Here is a 24,240-nt window from a genome sequence, read left to right on the forward strand (position 1 = left end):
ATTTAGCTGTACTACACAACCAATTCACTATATCATATTTTTTTGTTCGCTTCAGTGTCTCTTAAGTTGTATAATCATGGTTTAAGGTTTCAGGGCCACCGCTAGATACCAACATTATTGTATTATGGGAGGTCCTTCCCGGTGGTTAAAGAAAGAAATACACCAAAAGAAGTTTTTGTTTACAATCAAAATGCCAGCAAGGCTACATAATCACACACGTGTAGAACATGGACAGCTCAATACATATAAAGTCAGCTAAACCTGCATTGTCCTTCGCACATTTTTCATTTCACAGAAAATCCCAGAACCATGTAAATTCTGTACTCTGTAATCCACAACATTATTTTCCATTTATAGACATATGGAGCCAGTTATAATAAGAAATCCTGAGTCCTCCTGCGTCTTTGTGTCTTGATGGTGCATTCAGTATTGTAGCTGGTGAATTTGCTATTCAAATAATTGTAACATTACACAGTCAGATCTGAGATCTCCAACAGTTTGTATTATACTCTCCTCAGTAAATTATGCATGGCACAAAATTATATTAATAGCTCATTTAGGGTGAAAGTGGGAGGCTATTTTTTTTTTGTGTGAAGAATGGCAGAGGTCCACTTATATTATCGATGGGGTAGAAGTCTTTCTGCCAGCCTACTCGGGAAATCTTTTGTCCTACTATTTCCCTTATACATTATTTCCTTAAGGTAAAGCAAATACATGGCTGTGCATGGAGAAGTCAATGAAAGGAAATAATAACAATAAAAAATAAAGATTAAATGCACTCACAACCACAAACATTGTGAAATAATATGGACTGTAAATAATGTTTTTCCAAACCACAGATGGATTCCAATATCCCCTGAAGCACGGTCTGATTTCCAGTTTTCAACTCGCATCTTAAAACTAGATATGTTAATTGTAAATTATGTTAATGCATTTGTTTTTTAGGAACTCAGCAGTGAGGGGCAACAAAGTAGTAATGCTGATTTTTATAAGTCCTCTTTTATATGAAATCTTATCAGCAGAACAGAAAGCAAGGCGACTATTGATAAAGCCATATTTTGTCACTAGGTAAAGCATATTATATGGCTTTCCCAGTAATGGTTTTCAATGCAATTTATTCTACAGTTGAAACCGGATACCTTCCTAATTCCCAGGCCACAAGGCTTCCAGTCACGCTATGCAATAAGTCTGTTTGTCCACAGGAAGATTAGGATACAGCCATGGCTTAAATTATATTTAAGTTGATTTAAGGTACCTAATCCTGCAAGCAATTAGTGGTGAATTAATGATTTAATTCTGTAAAGAATTAATGAAAAACAGACTTTTTTTTTAATTCTTGCAAAGGTTAAGGTTGTGAAATTAGTGATAGGTTAATTCACATACCAGATTTTTATGCTGTATTTTTATTTATTTATTTATTGTATTTATAAAGTGCCAACATATTACGTAGCGCTGGACATTTAGGGGTGACATACAGCAATACGACAATACAGGAATACATGCAAACCAGATAACGCAGCACGGTACGAGTACAAGGTAATGTTTAGTCAGTCACTGGATGGGAGCATGGAGATTAGGCAAGTTAGGTTCACTCAGATCCATAGGATGGGTGTATGGTATTGAAGGTGCATGAACAGGTAGGAGACACAAGGAGGGGGGCCCTGCCCGAAGGCTTGCAATCTATAGGGAGAGGTAGGGACACGAAAGGTAGGGGATCAGAGTTCAGCTGCGGGTTTAGAGGAATAGTGAGGGGTGTATAACAGATTCCCATACTTTGAGACCAGCAGCGCTCTCGTATAGTGAGAACCAGAGGGTCCCTGAAATTTGGCACTACCTCTTATTTAAATGCAGTCATGCACTTACAGGTGTAGAACATATGCAAAATTACTGGGGGTGTTCCGCTACTCTAAAGTGTGACCAAGAAAATTAACTCGGGGTAACAGCAGATACAAATGGATTTAAGGTTGGTTTCACAGTGGGACGTTACAGGTGCACGTTAGAGCAGCCTGTAACGCAGCCCACCGCACAGTAATGAAAAATCAATGGGGCTGTTCACAGTGCGGACGTTGCTTTACATTGTAACGCTGCGCCACAAGACAACGTACTGCATGCAGTACTTTGGACGCGGCTGAGCCGCGTTAGACTGCTTGCACATGCTCAGTAATGTGGGGGAGGAGCGGAGAGCGGCCAGGCACATGGCTAATTAATATTCACTGCACGTTATGACGTGCAGTGTTTACTTCCTGGAGCAGCCGCTCGGTGCGGCGATAGGCCGGCGGGACCACGTGATGCCGCATGCGCACAAGAGTGCGCATCAAGGCATCACTGACGCCAGAGTGAGCTGCACAACGCGGCTCACTCTGACGTCCAGATCCAGCACCACCAGGCGTTCCGTTAGGGGGACGTTATGCGACCTTAACGCCCCCTCTAACGCAACGTCCTGGTGTGAAATTAGCCTAAAGGTTAAAACATTGTTACCGCATGACAGCTACACAATTTTTCAGACTGGATTGTTTTTAATCTGCATCATAGTTTTCATCAAAACATTTTGAGAGTAGCTCCCTCAGAAAAGAATGGTTGAGGAAACTGTCATAAGAAAAGGGAATGACAAATATGGAAGTAGATGTTATAGATTTTGAGTTGGTTTAAAACGCATAGGCATAGAGACCACCAAATTAATCTATCAGCCAAAAAGATAAAGCAAACAGACCTCTGTCTTGCACAGCAAATAATCATTGAAAAAGACTCATGGGCTTCACCCAGAGTGCAGCAAATAAAAGAAAGTTCAGCTCACCTAAGTTAAGTCTCTTTCAAAAGGTCCCCCCCCTCCACTTCTTCCCCCTTTTTACACAAATCAATTTCCTTCCCCTACCATATGTTTTCTACTTTATTCCCCTGCCCTCCTAATCAAGTATTCCCCAGCCCCCACCTTTTCCCTTCCGTTCCCATTTTTCCTTCCTCTCTTTCTTCCTCAATCATAACCCCCCCCCCCCCCCCCCCACACACACACACACACACACACACACACACACACACACACACACACACACACACACACACACACACACACACACACACACACACACACACACACACACACACACACACACACACACACACACACACACACACACACACACACACACACACACACACACACACACACCCTCTTTTTCCTCCACTTCCCTTCCCACAAGAGTGAAATGAGACAAAGCTCATACATTTGATTTTAATCATATGCATTACATCCAGCATTTCTGATTTAAGAAACATGTTGAACATAAACTGTTCTGCAAAAATCAATAGTTGAAAATGAATATATAATTGTCTGCATGGTAAAAGATAATACAGTGACCCATTTGGGGATTCAAACCACAGAAGACGCCTAAACCTAATGGTGTCATCCTGAAAGAATTACAACAACATTACACCACCGGCAGCCTGAACGGGATGGATCTAAGTTTTCATGTTATTTATAAAATGTTGCAGTTGAAATCAAGACTCATCAGATCATCAGACCAGGCAATATTTTTCCAATTTTGTATAGGTGAGCCTCTGCATATGCGTAACTTCAGTTTCCTGTTCGTAGCCGACAGGAGTGACACCCGGTACGGCCTTCTGCTGCAGTAGCAGCAGTAGGTTTTATGCACAGTAGCAGTGTTTATATTAAAACTAAAGGGGATGAAATTGGAGAAATAGTGTATTTTTTCATTTTTTCCTTGTTTTACCATTTAAAATGTATAGAAAATAAAGTAATTACTGAAAACAAATATCAACCCCAAAAATCCCAATTGGTGGTGAAAAAATACTCCTATTAGACCAACCGGTAATGGAGTTTCTGGTTGGCATCCGGGACAACCCGAGATCCGGCTCCGCCCAGGATCTTGGGAAACACCAAACCAGGAAGTTTAAAAGCCCCCGCCCTCCCTCAATCCTCAGTGCGTCTGAAAGTAAGTATACCAGTAACACCAAGATGAAGGAAGAAATAGACACCTACAAGTGACTAAAAATTCCCTGTGCTCCCGATTAGCGGGAAGGGTTATAGACGTTGTCCCGGATGACAACCAGAAACTCCATTACCAGTAGGTCTAATAGGAGTATTTCTCTAATTGTCATCCGGGACAACCTGAGAGATAGACAAGAAGTCTTTGCTAAAGACTCACCTAGGGAGGGACCACTGCCTGAAGCACCTTTCTGCCAAACGACTGGTCTTGTTGTGATAAAACATCCACTCTGTAATGCTTGATAAAGGTAGATGCATTTGACCATGTTGCCGCTTGACAAATCTGGTGTATGGTGGCTCCTGCCCTCTCTGCCCATGATGTGGATAAAGAGCGAGTTGAGTGAGCTTTAATGTTATCTGGTAAGGGAGTGTCACTGCCCTCATAGGCTAAGGTAATGGTCTGTCTAATCCATCTCGCAATTGTCTGTCTGGATGCCTGCTGACCCCTATTTTTCCCTGAAAATAGAACCAATAAATTACTAGATTTTCTGAATTCTCTAGTCCTGGAAAGATAAATAAGTAAAGATCTCCTAACATCCAAACAAAGGATTCCTCTCTAACCCCAGCTGGCCTGGAACAAAATGAAGGCAGAATAATTCCCGAGACCTATGGAATTCAGAGGCTGCTTTAGGTAGATAAGACGGATCTAGTCTGAGTCTCACACGGTCAGGACAGATAACGAGAAACAGATCCTTAATGAATAATGCCTGAAGATCGCCCAAACGTCTGGACGACATTATAGCAATTAGAAAAGTTATTTTGAGTGTCAAAAATGTAATATCAATACTTTCTATGGGTTCAAAAGGACCCCCTGTAAGGCTCTTAAGCACTAAAGACAGATCCCACTGAGGGAAAAATCTTTAGCTTAACAGGAGTAGATCTCTGTAATGCCTTGAAAAAAATTCTTACTAATTCCTCTTGTGCTAAGTGTCTATCCAACAATATAGATAGAGCTAAACACTGGACCTTGAGAGTGCTGGGAGCTAATTTCATATCGAAACCGTCCTGAAGAAATTCCAGAACAGAACTGGTTAAATTCTGATTCTTGCAATGAGAATCACACCATGCTAAACAGACTTTCCAAACTTTTCGATAAATCTTCTCAGTTACAGGTTTTCTACACCTCATTAAGGTCTCTATAAAACCTTCTCTGAAAGACCCTTTTGTCTCAAAATTACCCTTTCTGCCAGTTTGAATAACTGTGGTCTGGGATGACTTAGAGGCCTCTGAATTAACAGATCTGGATGAAGAGGTAGAGGCCACGGAGGCTGTACCGCCATTCTCAGTAACGTTGCATACCATGGCCTTTTTGGCCATTGGGGTGCAATCAAGATAAGGTTTCCTCCTTTTTCTTTGTAGCTTTAGAAGGACCTGGGGTAATTAGAACTGTTGGAGGGAAAGCGTACCTAGAACAAATTCCCAAGGAAGACTCAGAGCATCCAATCCCAGAGACCTGCTGCATCTGTGAAGAGAGAAGAAACATCCTACTTTCGCGTTCTTCGGGGATGCTCAGAGATTATCTACGGTACCCCAAATTTCTCTACGAACATCTGAAAAACCTCCGGATGGAGTTCCCATTCGGATTGGTTCATCTGCTGGCGGCTTAAAAAATCCGCCTCTACATTGAGAGACCCTTTTATATGGATCGCTGCCAAAGACAGAACTCGAGGTTCTGCCCAGATCATAATTTCCGAACAGAGAGTCATGAGATCGAATTACCTCATCCCTCCCTGTATTGAAAGATAAGCCACCATCGTGATGTTGTCCGAAAATACCAACACATGATTCCCTTCTATCAGGGACTGAAAAAAATATAAGAGCCCTCTGAATTGCCATCAGTTCTCTGAAATTGGATGATCTTTTGCTTACTGTCTGAGGCCAACTTCCTTGTGCATGTTTTCCCCTGGCTGTTGCCCCCCAGCCCCAGGAACTTGCATCCATAAAGACCTTTACTGGATGCATCTGTCTCCAAAAACGACCCTCGCTCAGGTTTTGACTGTTCAACCACCACAGTAGGTTGGACCTCACTGACTCGGGAATAGAAATCAGAAGATCCAGGGAATCCTTTGATTTGTCCCAATTGGAAAGAAGCAGGGTTTGAAGGCATCTGCCGTGAGACTGAGCCCACGTCACTGCTGGAATGGATGCTGAAAATAGACCGAAGACTCTCATGATTTGACGAAGAGAGGATGCCTCTCGAGTCATCAGAGAATTTACCTCTGATTGTATCTTCAGAATTTTGTCTGGAGGTAAAAGATCTTCATTTTTTATCAAGTCTATCCTGTAGCCCAGAAATGTAATTTGTTGGACTGGTTCCAGAGCTGACTTGTTGTAATTGACCATCCACCCAGCCTGAGATGTCGTCTCGATGACAATATCTCTGTGTGAACAGACCAGATCTCTTGTTTCTGCAAAAACCAGAAGATCGTCCAGATATGGAATTATTGAAATTCCCTGGATTCTCAACTCCTTCATGACTTCTGCTAAAACCTTCGTGAACACCCGTGGGGCTGATGCTATGCCAAATGGGAGTGCCTCAAACTGGAAATGGCGTATGTGGGAAGGAGCTCAGATTGCAAACCTTAGAAATTTCTGATGTCTGTGAAAGATCGGGATGTGCAGATAGGCGTCTTGGAGGTCTATTGAGACAAAGAACTCCTTCCCCTGCAATAGACCCCTTACTGAATAAATGCACTCCATCCTGAATTTCTTGTAAGTCAGAAAAGGATTGAGAGACTTTAGATTCAAAATAAATCTTAACTCCAGCCTGGTGCACACCAAAACCCGCTAGCAGATCCGCAAAATGCTAGCAGATTTTGAAACGCTTTTTCTTATTTTTCTGTAGCGTTTCACCTAGCATTTTGCGGTTTTGTGAAGCGTTTTTGGTGTAGTAGATTTCATATATTGTTACAGTAAAGCTGTTACTGAACAGCTTCTGTAACAAAAACGCCTGCAAAACCGCTCTGAAATGCCGTTTTTCAGAGTGGTTAGCGTTTTTCCTATACTTTACATTGGAGGCAGAAACGCCTCCGCAATCCAAAAAATGCCTCACCCCGGGAGTATGCGTTTCAGCAAAACGCCTCCTGCTCTGGTGTGAACCACTCCATTGAGATACATTGACCAAGCGTATCCACAGCCGCAAGCGGCTGCAAAAGCGCAGAAAAACCTGCTCGGTGTGCACCAGCCCTTCCCGCTGGTTTTCTTCACCAGAAAGACATGGGAGTAGTACCCCTGGAATTCTTCTCCCTGGGGAGCTGGAATAATTACTCTTTTTTCTTGAAGTTTCTGTATTTCTATTTCCAGACCTCTGGCCTTCTCGGGGTCTTTCAGAAACTAATTCACAAACTTCCTTCCAAGGGGTTTGACTGAAAACTGAAGGCGATATCCTTTTTTTATGATACGCAAAACAAAGGGATTGGGATTTAATCTCTCCCATTCCAACCGAAAATAAATTACCTACTGCTAAAACGTCATTTACCGTATATACTCGCAAGCAAGCAACATTTTTCACCCCCCAAAAGTGGCCCAAAAAGTTGGGGGGTTGGCTTGCTTGCGAGTTATGTTCCAGTATGGGTAGGTGGGTGGGTAGGTAGTGCCCCTCCCTGCTCCCCCCGCGGCCGCCGCTGCTATTACCTTAAGCTGCGCCGCTTCCTCTATCCCCTTCCTGCTCCGGTAACTAATTCACAGCAGCGCTCCCCTCGGCAGCTGCTGTGTGATGACGGAGGAAACCATAGAGAGCGGTTCCCATAGTAACGGCGATACATATCGCCGCTACAGGAAGCCGCTCTCTATGGTTTTCTCCGTCATCACACAGCAGCCGCCGAGGGGTGCGCTGCTGTGAATTAGTTACGGAGCTGGACGGGTATAGAGGAAGCGGCACCGCCTAAGGTAATAGCAGCGCGGCCGCGGGGAGGGGCATTAACTACCTACCCACCCACCTAGCAATACTGGGCACTATATGCTAGCTATACTGGGGCACTATGCTAGCTATACTGGGGCACTATGCTAGCTATACTGGGGCACTATACTAGCTATACTGGGGCACTATACTAGCCATACTGGGCACTATACTAGCTATACTGGGCACTATACTAGCTATACTGGGTACTTTACTAGCTATACTGGGTACTTTACTAGCTATACTGGGTACTTTACTAGCTATACTGGGGGACTACCTACCCATACTGGGCACTATACTAGCTATACTGGGACACACTGGGGGGGATCACGCGGCCAGCATTTCATACCCCCCGGCTTATATGGGGGTCAATAATTTTTTCCTGTTTTTTCAGGTAAAAGTTGGGGGGGGTCGGCTTACATGCGGGTCGGCTTGCTTGCGAGTATATACGGTATTCTGCTTGGGGGTTCAGTCTTGCCAAGAATGAACCCTCCTTTCTCCTTTCCTTTCGGAAAGGACCATTTCCTCTGCACATTCCTATTTTTTACCTGTTCACCTCCTTGTTTTTTAGGAACGAAAGGCCTAGTTCTAGGATTTCTCTTCCTGTTAGGGAATTGCTTCCCTTTTTCAGCAGAACGGGCTAAAATATCCTCTAAGCCTGATCCAAATAAAAGATTACCCTCAAATGGAATAGCACAAAGCTTGTTTCTAGATGTCTGGTCTCCCTCCCAGGTTTTCAACCACACAGCTCGTCGGGCAGAGGTAATGAGAACCGTAGTACGTGCCGATACCCGTATTTTAAGTTCAGTGACCGCGCCCTCTAAAAAGGCTACCGCTTTAAGAACAACCAGGAGGGAAGCTGCATAATCTTTAAGAGGAACCGCCTTAGAGATTTGTTTAACTAAATTATCCATCTAAATTCTCAGGTTGCGTGAGATGCAGGTGGCTGAAATCCCTGGGATAAAGCCAAAAGCCGCCGATTCCCAAGCCTTCTTTTGGAGGGAATCAACCTTTTTGTCCATCACATCCTTGAGGACCCCAGAGTCTTTAAAAGATAAGTCAGAGTCTTTAGAGTACTTAGACAAGGATGCATCAAGCTTTGGGCATTTAGTCCATTTGTCAATCTCTGATTGAGCAAAAGGAAATTTCCTTTTGGATGATTTAGGTATAAACAAAGGCCTCTCAGGATTCTGCCATTGTGAGGTAATAATTTTCTGTAGAGTTTTATGAATAGGAAACACTCTCCCTGTAGATTGGCCAAGACCTGAATACACCTGATCCTGAGGTGTAATCTCCGGAACAGATTCCTTAATTTGTTCCGTGGAGTACACCGCTTTTAATAACTCAGAAGATTCATCCGGAGAAGAAAGAAATCTAGGAGTCCTTGCTATATCCTCTTTCTCTGAATCCTCTGACCTGGGCTGTTCCCCCTCTTATAAAGAGACTGACCCAGAAATATCTTCCCCCTCCTCTTCCTCATTTTCCTCCTCCTCAGCTCCCAATATATCAGGCATAGTCGGTGGCTGAGAAAATAAACCAGAAGGACCTGGAAGGGAATTAGTGGGGGGAGGAACAAAAGACTCAAATCTATCTAGAGTCTCTTGCATATTCTTATTAACTGCCTCCATAACTCCTTTTAAAATGTTAGATGTCTCAGATACTACAATAGAATCTGTGCATGCTTGACAAACATTTTTAGGGGCATCTGGAGCAATTTTAGTGTTACACAACCCACATCTTTTATATCTGGGCGTAAATTAGTTCTAGACTCAGTCTTTGCCTATAATAAAACACAGAAAAATAGACATGTAACTGAGAAGTCATCCAAAGGTGATTAGAATATATCAAAAAATATCACCCTCCACTGGAGGACTTACCACCCCAGACCCAGATGGCTGCGTCTGTGTGGAGGACTTAGGTGCCGTGCCTGCCACCTCTGACTGCTGCTGCGGCATGCCTCCTCAATGGACACAGCGCGCTGGAGGAGACGCCAGGAAAACACTGACTTATTTCCTGGATCTCCGCGATCCTCCCCCCTTGCGGCCGCGTGACATCAGCACGCTCTCGCCCCTCCTTCTGCGCCTGACATCACACCCAGAAGCCACAGATGCCTAATACGCCTTGAGAGCCGGCGTCTGGCGAAGAGAGGAAAAGGTATGCAGACCACTCTCCCACACTTGGTCGCTACCTTAGTAATGCAGAGGAACCTGCAGCTCAGCGTTACCTCCGTAAATCGCTTCACACTGCCCTGTTCCTCTGCCCTTCTTAGCAAATAAACCCACCCTCCGGTGAGTGCCACAAAATAATAAAAATTAGATGGGAGCTTGCTTCCAATGGTGTTTCGTGACGGAATAAACTGAGGATTGAGGAATGAGGGAGGGCGGGGGCTTTTAAACTTCTTGGTTTGGAGTGGAGTTTCCCCAGATCCTGGGCGGAGCCGGATCTCGGGTTGTCCCAGATGACAATTAGAGAAAACAAGATATAGATCATTTCACTGTGATCAGTAGTGATTAAGCCATTGGCAAATGAAAGGGATGAGCACTGATAGGTGAAAATCGCCCTTGTCCGTTATGGTAAAAACGCCTTTGTGGTGAAGTGGTTAAAGTGAACTTTAAGTCACTAAAAAAAAGCTCATCGGTGCCCTCGCCGTGTCTCTCTGATCCTCCCGCTCCCGCCAGCGACCACGGGAGGCGAGAGAGACACGGCGAGGGCACCAATCAGCTGCAGGGGGCTGAGGGAAGCCCAAGGTGAGTAAAACTCTTTTTTTGTGACTTAAGTGCCTCTTTAAAGGGTTTCTTTCCTCCTTCCAATTCAGACAGAAATGATGATGATTATTATAAACCTTCAGTGGTGTTTCTCCAATGTATCTCAAATATTATATCCGACAACGATGTCTCCATCTCACAAATACAGTGCACTGGGCAACTCCTCCCACTCATACACAAGTTCTCAGTGAATTCCCCTCTACTCTGAACTCTTTTCTGTACAGTACAGTAGAACCTCGTTATAGTAAACTGATATAGTAAACAACTGGATATAGTAAACTTAGTCCTCCGCTCCCAGCAAATGTGTCTGTATAAATATACAATGTATGACCATTTCTGATATAATAAACTTCTGATATAATAAATTACTTTTCCTGGTACCTTAGAATTTACTATAAATTCTACTGCATTTATCATGCTTTGAGTCTTGAAACCTTTAAGTGTATCCTTAAAAACACACTCCTTGAAACAGCCATGCACCGGGCTATCTCCTCTGCTCCAGCTGTGCCATCCTAACTAGTGTTTTGCTCTAGAAACAATAAGCAGTGTTCCCTCCAGAATTTTTTTCCAGCCGGGAGGCATGAAAAAGTAGCCAGGTGGGATGCGAGGGGGGAATGCAGGGCTGGCGCAATTCTGCTTACAGCATAAGAGAAAGATGAGGAGGCGAGCCAATGACAGCCGGGTGCTCACCAAAATTAGCTGGGTGGAGCACCCGGCTAAAAGAGCCTGGGGAGAACACTGAATAAGGTATGGAGTAAACTGAAATACAGAATATCCTACTATTTACATATGTGCTTCACCCCAAAAATATATATGTAATCCATGGCTAAACATCACAAAAGCAAACCAAGGCATGTTGTTTCTGGGTAGGCTCACTTCCTTGGATCTACCCACGTGTCCAGGGACTATTAGATGTTGTATTTTGTAAGATCTATATACAATATGTATTTGTAAAGTATATTGTTGGGCATTTTAGTATATAATGGTGTACTATTAATAATTTTAACTCCCTACTTAACCCTGTACACTGTACAGTGCTACGAAATACAAACATACTTTATAAACATTTTTTTGTAAAAGTGAGCACCCAGTCAGAAATTAAAGAAATGGACACATGGAAACCATAGCACATAGAAGCTGTAGCACATACCATAAACATTGTCCTGAAGTTATTCAGATCTGTGAAAAATTCTTCTATAGAAACTTTCTTTGCATCAAGGACATAGAATTCCATAAGACTTTGGTAGAGCTTGTCCATGTTTTCATACATCCTTGAGAGCTTTTTATATTGTTCTCTTGCAGTGACTGCAAAGCTGTAAATTGCTGTCAAGGTAAATATAAGAATGGAATAAACTAAAACAACAAGCAACAATAAAGTGGAACACATTTTCCTGTGAAGGTTGTAATCCTTCACTGGATCTATATTGCTGTCAGTGACCCAAAACATACGTTCTTCCACATATCTCAGCACAGGTTAGAGATCCAAAGTTATCCTTCTACTGTTTGTAGAGTTTCATGTTAGATGTTATAGAATATCCACTATAAGGTTGGTGGAAGGGGAAGGGGCACACTATTATTACAGGTCCTATAAAGCATAAGGAGCAGGCAGAGACTGTTCTTCTATATATGTAATAGTATGCAGCAGTCCACCAGATATCCATCTATCTATCCACCCACATTCAATTAACCCTCTGGGCGATACAATTATATCGCCCAGGAGGTGGCGCAGCACTATTTTTTAAATTTTTTTATTTTTTAAATCATGTAGCGAGCCCAGGGCTCGCTACATGATAGCCGCAGCGCAGCGGCATCCCCCCACCCACTCCGATCGCCTTCGGCGATCAGAGTAAGCAGGAAATCCCGTTCAGAACGGGATTTCCTGCTGGGCTTCCCCGGTCGCCATGGCGACGGGGCGGGATGACGTCACCGACGTCATGGACGTCGTGACGTCAGAGGGAGTCCCGATCCACCCCTCAGCGCTGCCTGGCACTGATTGGCCAGGCTGCGCAAGGGGTCGGTAGGGGGGGGGGGCTGCACGGCACGGCGAGCGGCGGCGGATCGGCGGCGAGCGGCGGCGATCGGAAGTTACACGCAGCTAGCAAAGTGCTAGCTGCGTGTAACAAAAAAAAAATTATGCAAATCGGCCCACCAGGGCCTGAGAAATCCTCCTGCGCGTTATACCCCGAGCTCAGCTCGGGATTATCGCTCAGGAGGTTAAGAAGATTGTTTCTTCCAGAGCAAAATGAGCCATAAATTACTTGTCTCTTATGTTGCTGTCACACTAAGTGGTACAAATCTGACATTATCGACAGATTTTGGGCTAGTCCATTTCTCCATAGGGGATTCTCAGTGTGGCCTTTATTCTTTATAAAGACACTCCCTGAAAAAGATTTCCATAAAAATACTGGCCCGCCTCCCTGTTCACCGTACACTTTTTTTTGGGCAGTGTGACGGAGCAACTGGCATTCACTAAGTGCTTTTGGAAAATACAGAAATCCCAGAGAATCACCCATGAGGTGATGGATTACTCCAAAACCTGCCGGTTCTGTCAGATTTCTACTACTTACTGTAAGTGACAGTAATATAGGAGTAAAGTAATGTATGGCTCATTTTACTCTAGGAGAAATGCACTTCTTATCTGTATTTGTTTACATATATTTTAATTGTGACAACCTCGCAAGGTCGTAGCTACTATGTCCCTTGCCGATGCTCACTCCAGCTCATCTCCATGCGATTCCGTGCTCATTATTGCAGCCGATCGTTACACAGGACATTTATTAAATTAATGGGAACACAGTTCCCATTCATTAATCTCTGTCGCCGTGTGAATGATAGCAGGCATCAATGAGATGCTGCGATCATTTGTTTATTTCCGACTGAGTATATCCATGCATTACTTCCTATTTAGCGTACTACAGGTGGGCAAAAGAAGTAAATCTTGTGGTCAAATAATAAAATTGCACCTGCACACTTTTTTTTTTAAAGGCCCACAAATACATTTAAAATAAACACTCTACTTCCCACCCTCTCCCATAATCACCCAAATATTTTTTTTGCATTAAAATATTTACAATGAAAAAACACAAATAGTTACTTTACGGGCTGAACTTTTTTAATATACAGTATATGTCAAGAGATTATATTACTGTTAATTTTTAAACTATGGGCTTGTAAATAGTGATGGAGGCAAAACTGAAAAAAATATACCTTTACATAGTACTAAGGAAATATTTTTAACGTTGCAATATCCGGGACAAATTGTCAAATTGTGTGGGTTTAAATTACGGTAGCATGTATTAGCATGTAACTAGAATGGCCGAAAAATGAGAAATAGTGATTTTATTCTCCCATTTTTTTCTTATTATTCCCGTTAAAATGCAGTTGCAATAAAATAATTATTAGCAAAAAGTACTCACCAAAGAAAGCCTAATAGGTGGCAAAAAAACAAAACAAAACAAGATATAGATTGTTTTGTTGGGATTAGTAGTAATACAGTTATAGGTGAATGAATAAAAGGAGGGCTGACAGGTGAAAATTGTTCTGGTTTTTAAGGGAAAAAATCCTTGGAGGTGAAGTGGTTAAAGGGGCACTACAGCGAAAAACTGTAAAATATGTGCAAACATATATAAATAAGAAGTACATTTTTTCCAGAGTAAAATGAGCCATAAATTACTTTCCTCCTATGTTGCGGTCACTTACAGTAGGTAGTAGAAATCTTACAGAAGTGAAAGATTTTGGACTAGTCTATCTCTTTATAGGGGATTCTCAGGGATATATTTATTTTCAAATGCACTTAGTGAATGGCAGTTGCTCCGTCCAACGGCCAAAAAACTGTGTAGCGAGCAGGGAAGCTGGCCAGCATCATTGTTTATAAAGAATAAAAGCCTTGCTGAGAATCCCCTATGAAGAGATGGACTAGTCCAAAACCTGTCACTTCTGTCAGATTTCTACTGCCTACTGTAAGTGACAGCAATATAGGAGAAAAGTAATATATGGCTCATTTTACTCTGAAAAAAAATACACTTATTTGTATAGGTTTTCACATATTTTACATATTACAGTTTTTTGCTGTAGTGCTCCTTTAACCCATTCGCGTTCCGTCGTTTTCACTTGAGAAATGTTCACCTCCCATTCACTAGCCTATAACTTCATCACTACTTATCACAATGAACTGATCTATATCTTGTTTTTTCTGCCACCAATTAGGCTTTCTTTGGGGGGTACATTTCGCTAAGAGCCACTTTACTGTAAATGCATTTCAACAGGAAGAATAAGAAAAAAACGAAAAAAAAATTGATTATTTCTCAGTTTTCAGCCATTATAGTTTTAAAATAATACATGCCTCCATAATTAAAACTCACGTATTGTATTTGCCCATATGTCCCGGTTATTACACCGTTAAAATTATGTCCCTATCACAATGTATGACGACAATATTTTATTTGGAAATATAGGTGCATTTTTTCCGTTTTGCATCCATCACTATTTACAAGTTTAAAATAAAAAAAATTAGAAATATTTCATCTTTACATTGATATTTAAAAAGTTTAGACCCTCAGGTAAATATTTACATGTTTATATATATATATATATATATATATATATATATATATATATATATATATATATATATATATATATATATATATATATATATATTAAACATTTTATTTGGGTAGTTTTGGGAGGGTTGGAGGTAAACAGTAGTGTTATAATGTAAATGTGTGTTGATTTTCATTTTTTTTTTACTTTTAGTTGTAGTATTACTTTTTGGCCACAAGATGGCGGCCATGAGTTTGTTTACATGACGTCACTTTAAGCGTAACACACGCTTAGAGCGACGCATGGGGGAGGTAACAGCCAGAAAAGGCGCAGCTTCCGAGAGAAGCTGTTGCTTTTTCAGCGGGGGAGAGGAATCAGTGATCGGGCACCATAGCCCGATTCACTGATTGCCTGGCTAACGAACTGCGGGCCGGGAGCGCGCGAGCGATCGGCTGCGGTAGCGCGCATGGTAGAAACTACGTCCAGGAACCAAAATAGGTTAAGATTGCACATTCAGCATTCACTTAAAGTGGTCGGAAACACTGACATAACATTGAATAAAAATATATTTTCCTACTTTTATTACTCATACAGTTATCATATTTGCTTTTGTGCACACATAATATGGTCTGTTTACAAATTACAAGTTTCCAAAGTGTAGTTTTTCATGCCCTGAAAGCTGGCATTGTATTTTATTATTTTTCTAGTATAACTGTTTTTTATTATATATTAAAATCTTCTAATGAGCTATTCTGAACACTGTGTGTGCCTAAAGCAGAGACAGTTTCTCAGAGTGTTTGTTTACATTTCAGTGTTGATACATTTGTGTTTAACAAGTACAAAATATACTGTTCTCTCCAGTTTGGATGCGGATTTGAAGCCTCACAACAGGAGAACGTGCGTTGTTTAACCATTTTAGCGATGTTCCGCTAGAATTTTTTAGAAGACAGTAGAAATGCTTCAAGTTAAATGGTTTGTTCAGCACTGATAAGCACAGTTACCAAAGTGGAACTTAGAAGAAGAGCACAAGGACAACAGACACTTTATTTATACTGAAAATATAACTAAAGACAAGTAACTTTGTTACCTTTGGCTAGCTGATTCACTACTGTATTCACATCACATCTACTCTATACTTTGCAATGCACAATTATAATTCTCTAGACTGACTGATCTAGACAAACCTAACTTCCCATTCCTGTAGAACTTATTAAGAATTAAATTGTTTGTTGGGAAAACTCTGCTTCAGCATTTTTTTAATTACTATACCTTAATGAAAATCCGGTGTTAAATAGCAAAGGTCAAAAAGGACAGGGAACGTTTTCAAATGATATCATTTACTGTTTAACCTAAAACTAAAGGTGGAATATAACGTACTACATAATGTAAGTGAATATGCAGGCCTGCGATAATTTAAAATTCAGCAATTAATATTTTATTACGCTGCAATGAAAAGTATGTTAATAGTTTTAAAAGCACACATTTAGCAAACAGCATGGGGCACGGAGGTAAAATTTAAAAATAATCACCGTGATTTGCTGGCATTACACTTACTAATAAACATTTTAGTAGTTTTAAAGGAACATGCCAGCTAATGACTTGTAATGGTCTAATTAATGTTTTTAGGAAGCACAGTAACAGGAAATTTGAGCTATTTTAACAGAGTAATGAATTTTGAATCCATTAAATCCACAGCACCAAGAACCTATGTTGAGCCTCATAATCGATACAAAAACAACTTAGGGCCCGTTTCCACTATCGCGAATCCGCATGCGGGCAACGCATGCGGATCCGCACAGTCAGTAGAAGTGGATGGGACTGTTTCCACTTGTGCGTTTCCCCGCACGTTTTTCTGTGCAGAAAAAATCTGCAGGGTAGGGGCCTCAGAATTCGCCTGCGTGTGGAATGCAGGCGAATCGCACGCAATGTATTTAATAGGGAAATCGCATGCGTTTTCCCCATGCGTTTTTTGCCGCGATTTCGCATGCGATTTCGCATAGGTACCCATGTTAATTCACACAGGCAGTGACATGGTTAAAATCGCATGCAGCCTTACCTATGCGAAATCGCATGCGAAATCGCGGCAAAAAACGCATGCGGAATCGCACCCGCATGCGATTTGCCTGCGGTGATTCGCCGGCGATTTCGTAACGCTATAGTGGAAACGAGCCCTTACTGTAATGCCATGGTCTGACTTCAAGGTAATCACCAAAACATATCGCAAACATCCTCCTAACCTTTCACCAAACTACAGTACTTGTGTGACCTGGACCCTGGCCCAACACAGTCCATGTTCCAATGCCCTGATCTGTTCATGCAACAATTCACAAAATAGTGAACTGTTCCCTGCAAGCTGTGAAGTTTCCTACCTGCCTGAAAAAAAGCAATCATCAGGTCACTACTACTCAAGAAACCAGACATTTTGAGCAGCTACAGACCTTTCTGCAAACTACACTTTCTGGAAAAAGTTATTGAAAAGGTAATCTATGTCAAACTTAAAGCCAGGCTCTCAAGTAAAAAACATCTTCAACCCTCTACAATTTGGCTTCAAGAAGAAATACAGCTGCAAAAAAAGTCCTTGTCCAGATCTGCAATGATCTGCTCATGGCCAGAGACGAGTGTTCCATCCTGACACAGCTTGATCTCTCAGTGGGGTTTGATACAGTTGACCATGAAATCTTGTTTAACCACTTCCCGACCGCCTAACGCACAGGGGCGGCCGGGAAGTGGAGCCCTTAAGGACCAGCTCACCCACAGAGGCGGTGGTCCTTGTAAGGGCATGGGCGGAGCGATCGCGTCATCCGTGACGCGATCCTCTGCCGGCGCCTGTCACCGCTCGCCCGCCGCAACATCCCGCCGGCTATACGGAAGCGCCGGCGGGATGTTAACCCCGCGATCGCCGCATACAAAGTGTATAATACACTTTGTAATGTTTACAAAGTGTATTATACAGGCTGCCTCCTGCCCTGGTGGTCCCAGTGTCCGAGGGACCACCAGGGCAGGCTGCAGCCACCCTGTGTCGCACCCAAGCACACTGTTTCTCCCCCCCCCCAGATCGCCCACAGCACCCCTCAGACCCCCCCCTGCCCACCCCCCAGACCCCTGTTTGCACCCAATCACCCCCCTAATCACCCATCAATCACTCCCTGTCACTATCTGTCAACGCTATTTTTTTTATCCCCCCCCTGCCCACTGCCCCCTCCTGATCACCCCCCCACCCCTCAGATTCTCCCCAGACCCCCCCCCCCCCCCTGTGTACTGTATGCATCTATCCCCCCTGATCACCTGTCAATCACCCATCAATCACCCCCTGTCACTGCCACCCATCAATCAGCCCCTAACCTGCCCCTTGCGGGCAATCTGATCACCCACCCACACCAATAGATCGCCCGCAGATCCGACATCAGATCACCACCCAAGCGCAGTGTTTACATCTATTGTCTCCTTTAAACACCCACTAATTACCCATCAATCACCCCCTGTCACTGCCACCCATCAATCACCCCCTGTCACTGCCACCCATCAATCACCCCCTGGCACTGCCACCCATCAATCACCCCCTGGCACTGCCACTCAATAATCAGTCCCTAACCTGCCCCTTGCGGGCAATCTGATCACCCACCCACACCAATAGTTCGCCCGCAGATCCGACGTCAGATCACCTCCCAAGGGCAGTGTTTATATCTGTTCTCTACCCTAAACACCCACTAATTACCCATCAATCACCCCCTGTCACTGCTACCTATCAGATTAGACCCCTATCTGCCCCTAGGGCACTCAATCACCCGCCCACACCCTCAGAATGCCCTCAGGCCCCAGCCCTGATCACCTCGCCAGTGCATTGCTTGCATCTATTCCCCCCTCTAATCACACCTTGAGACACCCATCAATCACCTCCTGTCACCCCCTAGCACACCTACCCATCCGATCAGGCCCTAATTTGCCCCGTGTGGGCTCCAGATCACTCGGCCAAACCCTCAGATCCCCCTCAGACCCCCTTCCGATCACCTCCCCAGTGCATTGATTGCATCTATTTTCCCCTCTAACCACCCCCTGAGACACCCATCAATCACCTCCTGTCACCCCCCTAGCACTCCTATCCATCAGATCAGGCCCAATACAACCTGTCATCTAAAAGGCCACCCTTCATATGACCGGTTCCACAAAATTCGCCCCCTCATAGACCACCTGTCATCAAAATTTGCAGATGCTTATACCCCTGAACAGTCATTTTGAGACATTTGGTTTCCAGACTACTCACGGTTTTGGGCCCGTAAAATGCCAGGGCGGTATAGGAACCCCAGAAACTGACCCCATTTTAGAAAAAAGACACCCCAATGTATTCTGTTAGGTGTATGACGAGTTCATAGAAGATTTTATTTTTTGTCAAAAGTTAGCGGAAATTGATTTTTGTTTTTTTTCACAAAGTGTCATTTTTCACTAACTTGTGACAAAAAATAAAATCTTCTATGAACTCGCCATACACCTAACGGAATACCTTGGGGTGTCTTCTTTCTAAAATGGGGTCACTTGTGGGGTTCCTATACTGCCCTGGCATTTTAGGGGCCCTAAACCGCGAGGAGTAGTCTAGAAAACAAATGCCTCAAAATGACCTGTGATTAGGACGTTGGGCCCCTTAGCGCACCTAGGCTGCAAAAAAGTGTCACACATGTGGTATCGCCGTACTCAGGAGAAGGAGTATAATGTGTTTTGGGGTGTATTTTTACACATACCCATGCTGGGTGGGAGAAATCTCTCTGTAAATGGACAATTGTGTGTAAAAAAAAATCAAACAATTGTCATTTACAGAGGTTATTCTCCCACCCAGCATGGGTATGTGTAAAAATACACCCCAAAACACATTATACTACTTCTCCTGAGTACGGCGATACCACATGATTGGCACTTTTTTGCAGCCTAACTGCGCTAAGGGGCCCAAAGTCCAATGAGTACCTTTAGGATTTCACAGGTCATTTTTGTTTCAAGACTACTCCTCATGGTTTAGGGCCCCTTAAATGCCAGGGCAGTATAGGAACCCCACAAATGACCCCATTCTAGAAAGAAGACACCCAAACGTATTCCGTTAGGAGTATGGTGAGTTCATAGAAGATTTTATTTTTTGTCACAAGTTAGCGGAAAATGACACTTTGTGAAAAAAAACAATTAATTTCAATTTCCGCTAACTTGTGACAAAAAAATAAAAACTTCTATGAACTCACCATACTCCTAACGGAATACCTTGGGGTGTCTTCTTTCTAAAATTGGGTCATTAGTGGGGTTCCTATACTGCCCTGGCATTTTAGGGGCCCTAAACCGTGAGGAGTAGTCTTGAAACAAAAATGACCTGTGAAATCCTAAAGGTACTCATTGGACTTGGGCCCCTTAGCGCAGTTAGGCTGCAAAAAAGTGCCAATCATGTGGTATCGCCGTACTCGGGAGAAGTAGTATAATGTGTTTTGGGGTGTATTTTTACACATACCCATGCTGGGTGGGAGAAATACCTCTGTAAATGACAATCTTTTGATTTTTTTACACACAATTGTCCATTTACAGAGTTATTTCTCCCACCCAGCATGGGTATGTGTAAAAATACACCCCAAAACACATTGTACTACTTCTCCCGAGTACGGCGATACCACAAGTGTGGCACTTTTTTGCACCCTAACTGCGCTAAGGGGCCCAAAGTGAAATGAGTACCTTTAGGATTTCACAGGTCATTTTGAGAAATTTTGTTTCAGGACTACTCCTCACGGTTTAGGGCCCCTAAAATGCCAGGACAGTATAGGAACCCCACAAATGACTCCATTTTAGAAAGAAGACACCCCAAAGTATTCTGTTAGTAGTACGGTGAGTTCATAGAAGATTTTATTTTTTGTCACAAGTTAGCGGAAATTGATTTTTATTGGTTTTTTTCACAAAGTGTCATTTTCCGCTAACTTGTGACAAAAAATAAAATCTTCTATGAACTCACCGTACTACTAACGGAATACCTTGGGGTGTCTTCTTTCTAAAATGGAGTCATTTGTGGGGTTCCTATACTGTCCTGGCATTTTAGGGGCCCTAAACCGTGAGGAGTAGTCCTGAAACAAAATTTCTCAAAATGACCTGTGAAATCCTAAAGGTACTCATTGGACTTTGGGCCCCTTAGCGCAGTTAGGGTGCAAAAAAGTGCCACACGTGGTATCGCCGTACTCGGGAGAAGTAGTACAATGTGTTTTGGGGTGTATTTTTACACATACCCATGCTGGGTGGGAGAAATAACTCTGTAAATGGACAATTGTGTGTAAAAAAATCAAAAGATTGTCATTTACAGAGGTATTTCTCCCACCCAGCATGGGTATGTGTAAAAATACACCCCAAAACACATTATACTACTTCTCCTGAGTACGGCAATACCACATGTGTGGCACTTTTTTGCAGCCTAACTGCGCTAAGGGGCCCAAAGTCCAATGAGCACCTTTAGGCTTTACATGGGTGCTTACAAATTAGCACCCCCCAAAATGCGAGGACAGTAAACACACCCCACAAATGACCCCATTTTGGAAAGTAGACACTTCAAGGTATTCAGAGAGGGGCATGGTGAGTCCGTGGCAGATTTCATTTTTTTTTGTCGCAAGTTAGAAGAAATGGAAACTTTTTTTTTTTTTTTTCTCACAAAGTGTCATTTTCCGCTTACTTGTGACAAAAATTAATATCTTCTATGAACTCACTATGCCTCTCAGTGAATACTTTGGGATGTCTTCTTTCCAAAATGGGGTCATTTGGGGGGTATTTATACTATCCTGGAATTCTAGCCCCTCATGAAACATGTCAGGTGGTCAGAGAAGTCATAGATGCTTTAAAATGGGAAAATTCACTTTTTGCACCATAGTTTGTAAATGCTATAACTTTTACCCAAACCAATAAATATACACTGAATGTTTTTTTTTTTAATCAAAAACATGTTTGTCCACATTTTTCGCGCTGCATGTATACAGAAATTTTACTTTATTTGAAAAATGTCAGCACAGAAAGTTAAAAAAATCATTTTTTTGCCAAAATTCATGTCTTTTTTAGTGAATATAATAAAAAGTAAAAATCGCAGGAGCAATCAAATAGCACCAAAAGAAAGCTTTATTAGTGACAAGAAAAGGAGCCAAAATTCATTTAGGTGGTAGGTTGTATGAGCGAGCAATAAACCGTCAAAGCTGCAGTGGTCTGAATGGAAAAAAAGTGGCCGGTCCGTAAAGCCCACGGTCCTCAAGTGGTTAACTGGCTGCAGGAGTACCGTGGCAGCCCGCCAATGGTGTTCCTTCTTCTTAGTTGCCAGAAAACAAAGGGTAGCCTTTCCTGTCCAACCCTGTCCCACTAAATATGGTATGGACCAGCACTTTACACTATCTCCTTTGTTGTTTCCTTAACGAATTGAAAAATAAAAAGCTACGCTGCTGACACCCAGCTATATTTTCCATTCAAATACAACATGACAGACCCTATTGCAAAACTAAACACGTTTGGCTAAGCTTCAGTGGTAGATGAAAAACAACTGGCTAAAACTAACCGCTGCCAAAACTGAGGTTCTTGTCACTGGAGGTCAGTGCAGAGTGTAAAGTGTGCACTGATTGAATCTGGCATAGGTTTTCCCTGTACTCTGTTGACCAGGGTTATTTGCTGAATCCACCTTACGATTATGGCCTTAAACACGTTTCCCTCTGTTTTTCTGAGGGCTCGTTTCCACTGTTGCGGTGCGGAATCGCCTGGATTCCACCGCGGACGAAATCGCATGCGGATGCATTTCCGCATGCTGTTCCACCGCGATTTCGCATGGCTAAGAAGCAGGCAAATTTAACCACGTCACTACCTATGTAAATTTCCATAACATTACATGCGAAATCGCGGGGAAAACCACATGACAAAGCCGCATGCTATTTCCCTATTAAAAGCATTGCGGGCGATTCGCCCACATTCCAGCCGCACGCAAAATCTGACGGCTCTGCTGTGCAGATTTCCCCCGCACACCAAAACGCACCCACACGACGCACAAGTGGAAACAATCGCATCCACTTGTATTGCCTATGCGAATCCGCATGCGGTGCCCGCATGCAGATCCGCTATAGTGGAAACGAGCCCTCAGCGAAAAAAACAACAGAGCATTTGACTTTCTCCATACAGAAGTGGCTTGCTAGTAATGGGCAATATGTTGTCTAACATTTAAGCAGTGCAGTCTGTGGTCCTCATTGGATGGGTCATAAAATAAAATGGTAGATACATCTCTTGTGAAACGTGAAAAAGGACCTTTAGGGTACTTGTAGTGAGTGATTTCTGTAAGCCTAACTGCAAAAAGCAGAATATGAATTCATCTTGTCCTAATTTTTTGAGCACACCTTTGCACTGCAATTTTTTTTTTTAGTTATACGCCATTTAATGTTTTAGACCACAGATGAAATTTAAGTTTCCTACCACACATAGCCTTCAAGCCTTTTAAGGCAAGAAGGTTATTATAGGTTATTCCCCTCAACTACTGTCTAATCTCTGCTTGTTCCAAACTCTGACATAGGAACTGGAAGATTCTGAACATACAGAATACAGATTTCCTTACCTTTTTCGATTGCTAGCGCCTTGTCACTTAGGCTGAATTTCCACTAAGGACACTAGTTTGCATATTCTCACAAACACGTGAAATTTACATTAGAACTGACAGGTCTTTAAAAATGTTTCCATCTATATGTCCAGAAAAATAGCACAGGAAAGAGAACACTTGGACACAGCAGGCCACAATGGATATGCAACCATATTGTTGTTTGTAATTGCCATACAATTTGTCAGCACTGCTGTAAGCCACTGTCACATGTATGTTTATCTCTGTATTATGCATCCTTGTTGTTTTTAGGGGTTGATACATGTAGGGAATTAGAGGTATGTGGTAATGTGTTATACATGTGCAATTGGGGGTATGCTGGGTGCTTAAAGGGAACCTAAACTGAAAAGGCTATGGATTTTTCCTATTAAAATAATACCAGTTGCCTGACTCTCCCACTGATCCTGTGTCTCTA

General features: G+C 42.7%; 1 protein-coding gene across 4 annotated transcripts in view; it reads right to left on the reverse strand.

Moving 5' to 3' along the window:
* Nucleotides 1-24,240, reverse strand: part of DIAPH3 (diaphanous related formin 3) — an 847,513-nt gene that overhangs the window by 301,972 nt on the left and 521,301 nt on the right. For all 4 annotated transcript variants that reach the window (XM_068267828.1, XM_068267829.1, XM_068267827.1 and 1 more), the window contains one exon: nucleotides 11,817-11,980. In XM_068267828.1, the coding sequence (XP_068123929.1) occupies nucleotides 11,817-11,980 (164 nt within the window). The remainder of the gene's footprint in view (nucleotides 1-11,816; nucleotides 11,981-24,240) is intronic.

The sequence above is a fragment of the Hyperolius riggenbachi genome, chromosome 2 (assembly GCF_040937935.1).
Source record: "Hyperolius riggenbachi isolate aHypRig1 chromosome 2, aHypRig1.pri, whole genome shotgun sequence".
Lineage (NCBI taxonomy): Eukaryota > Metazoa > Chordata > Amphibia > Anura > Hyperoliidae > Hyperolius > Hyperolius riggenbachi.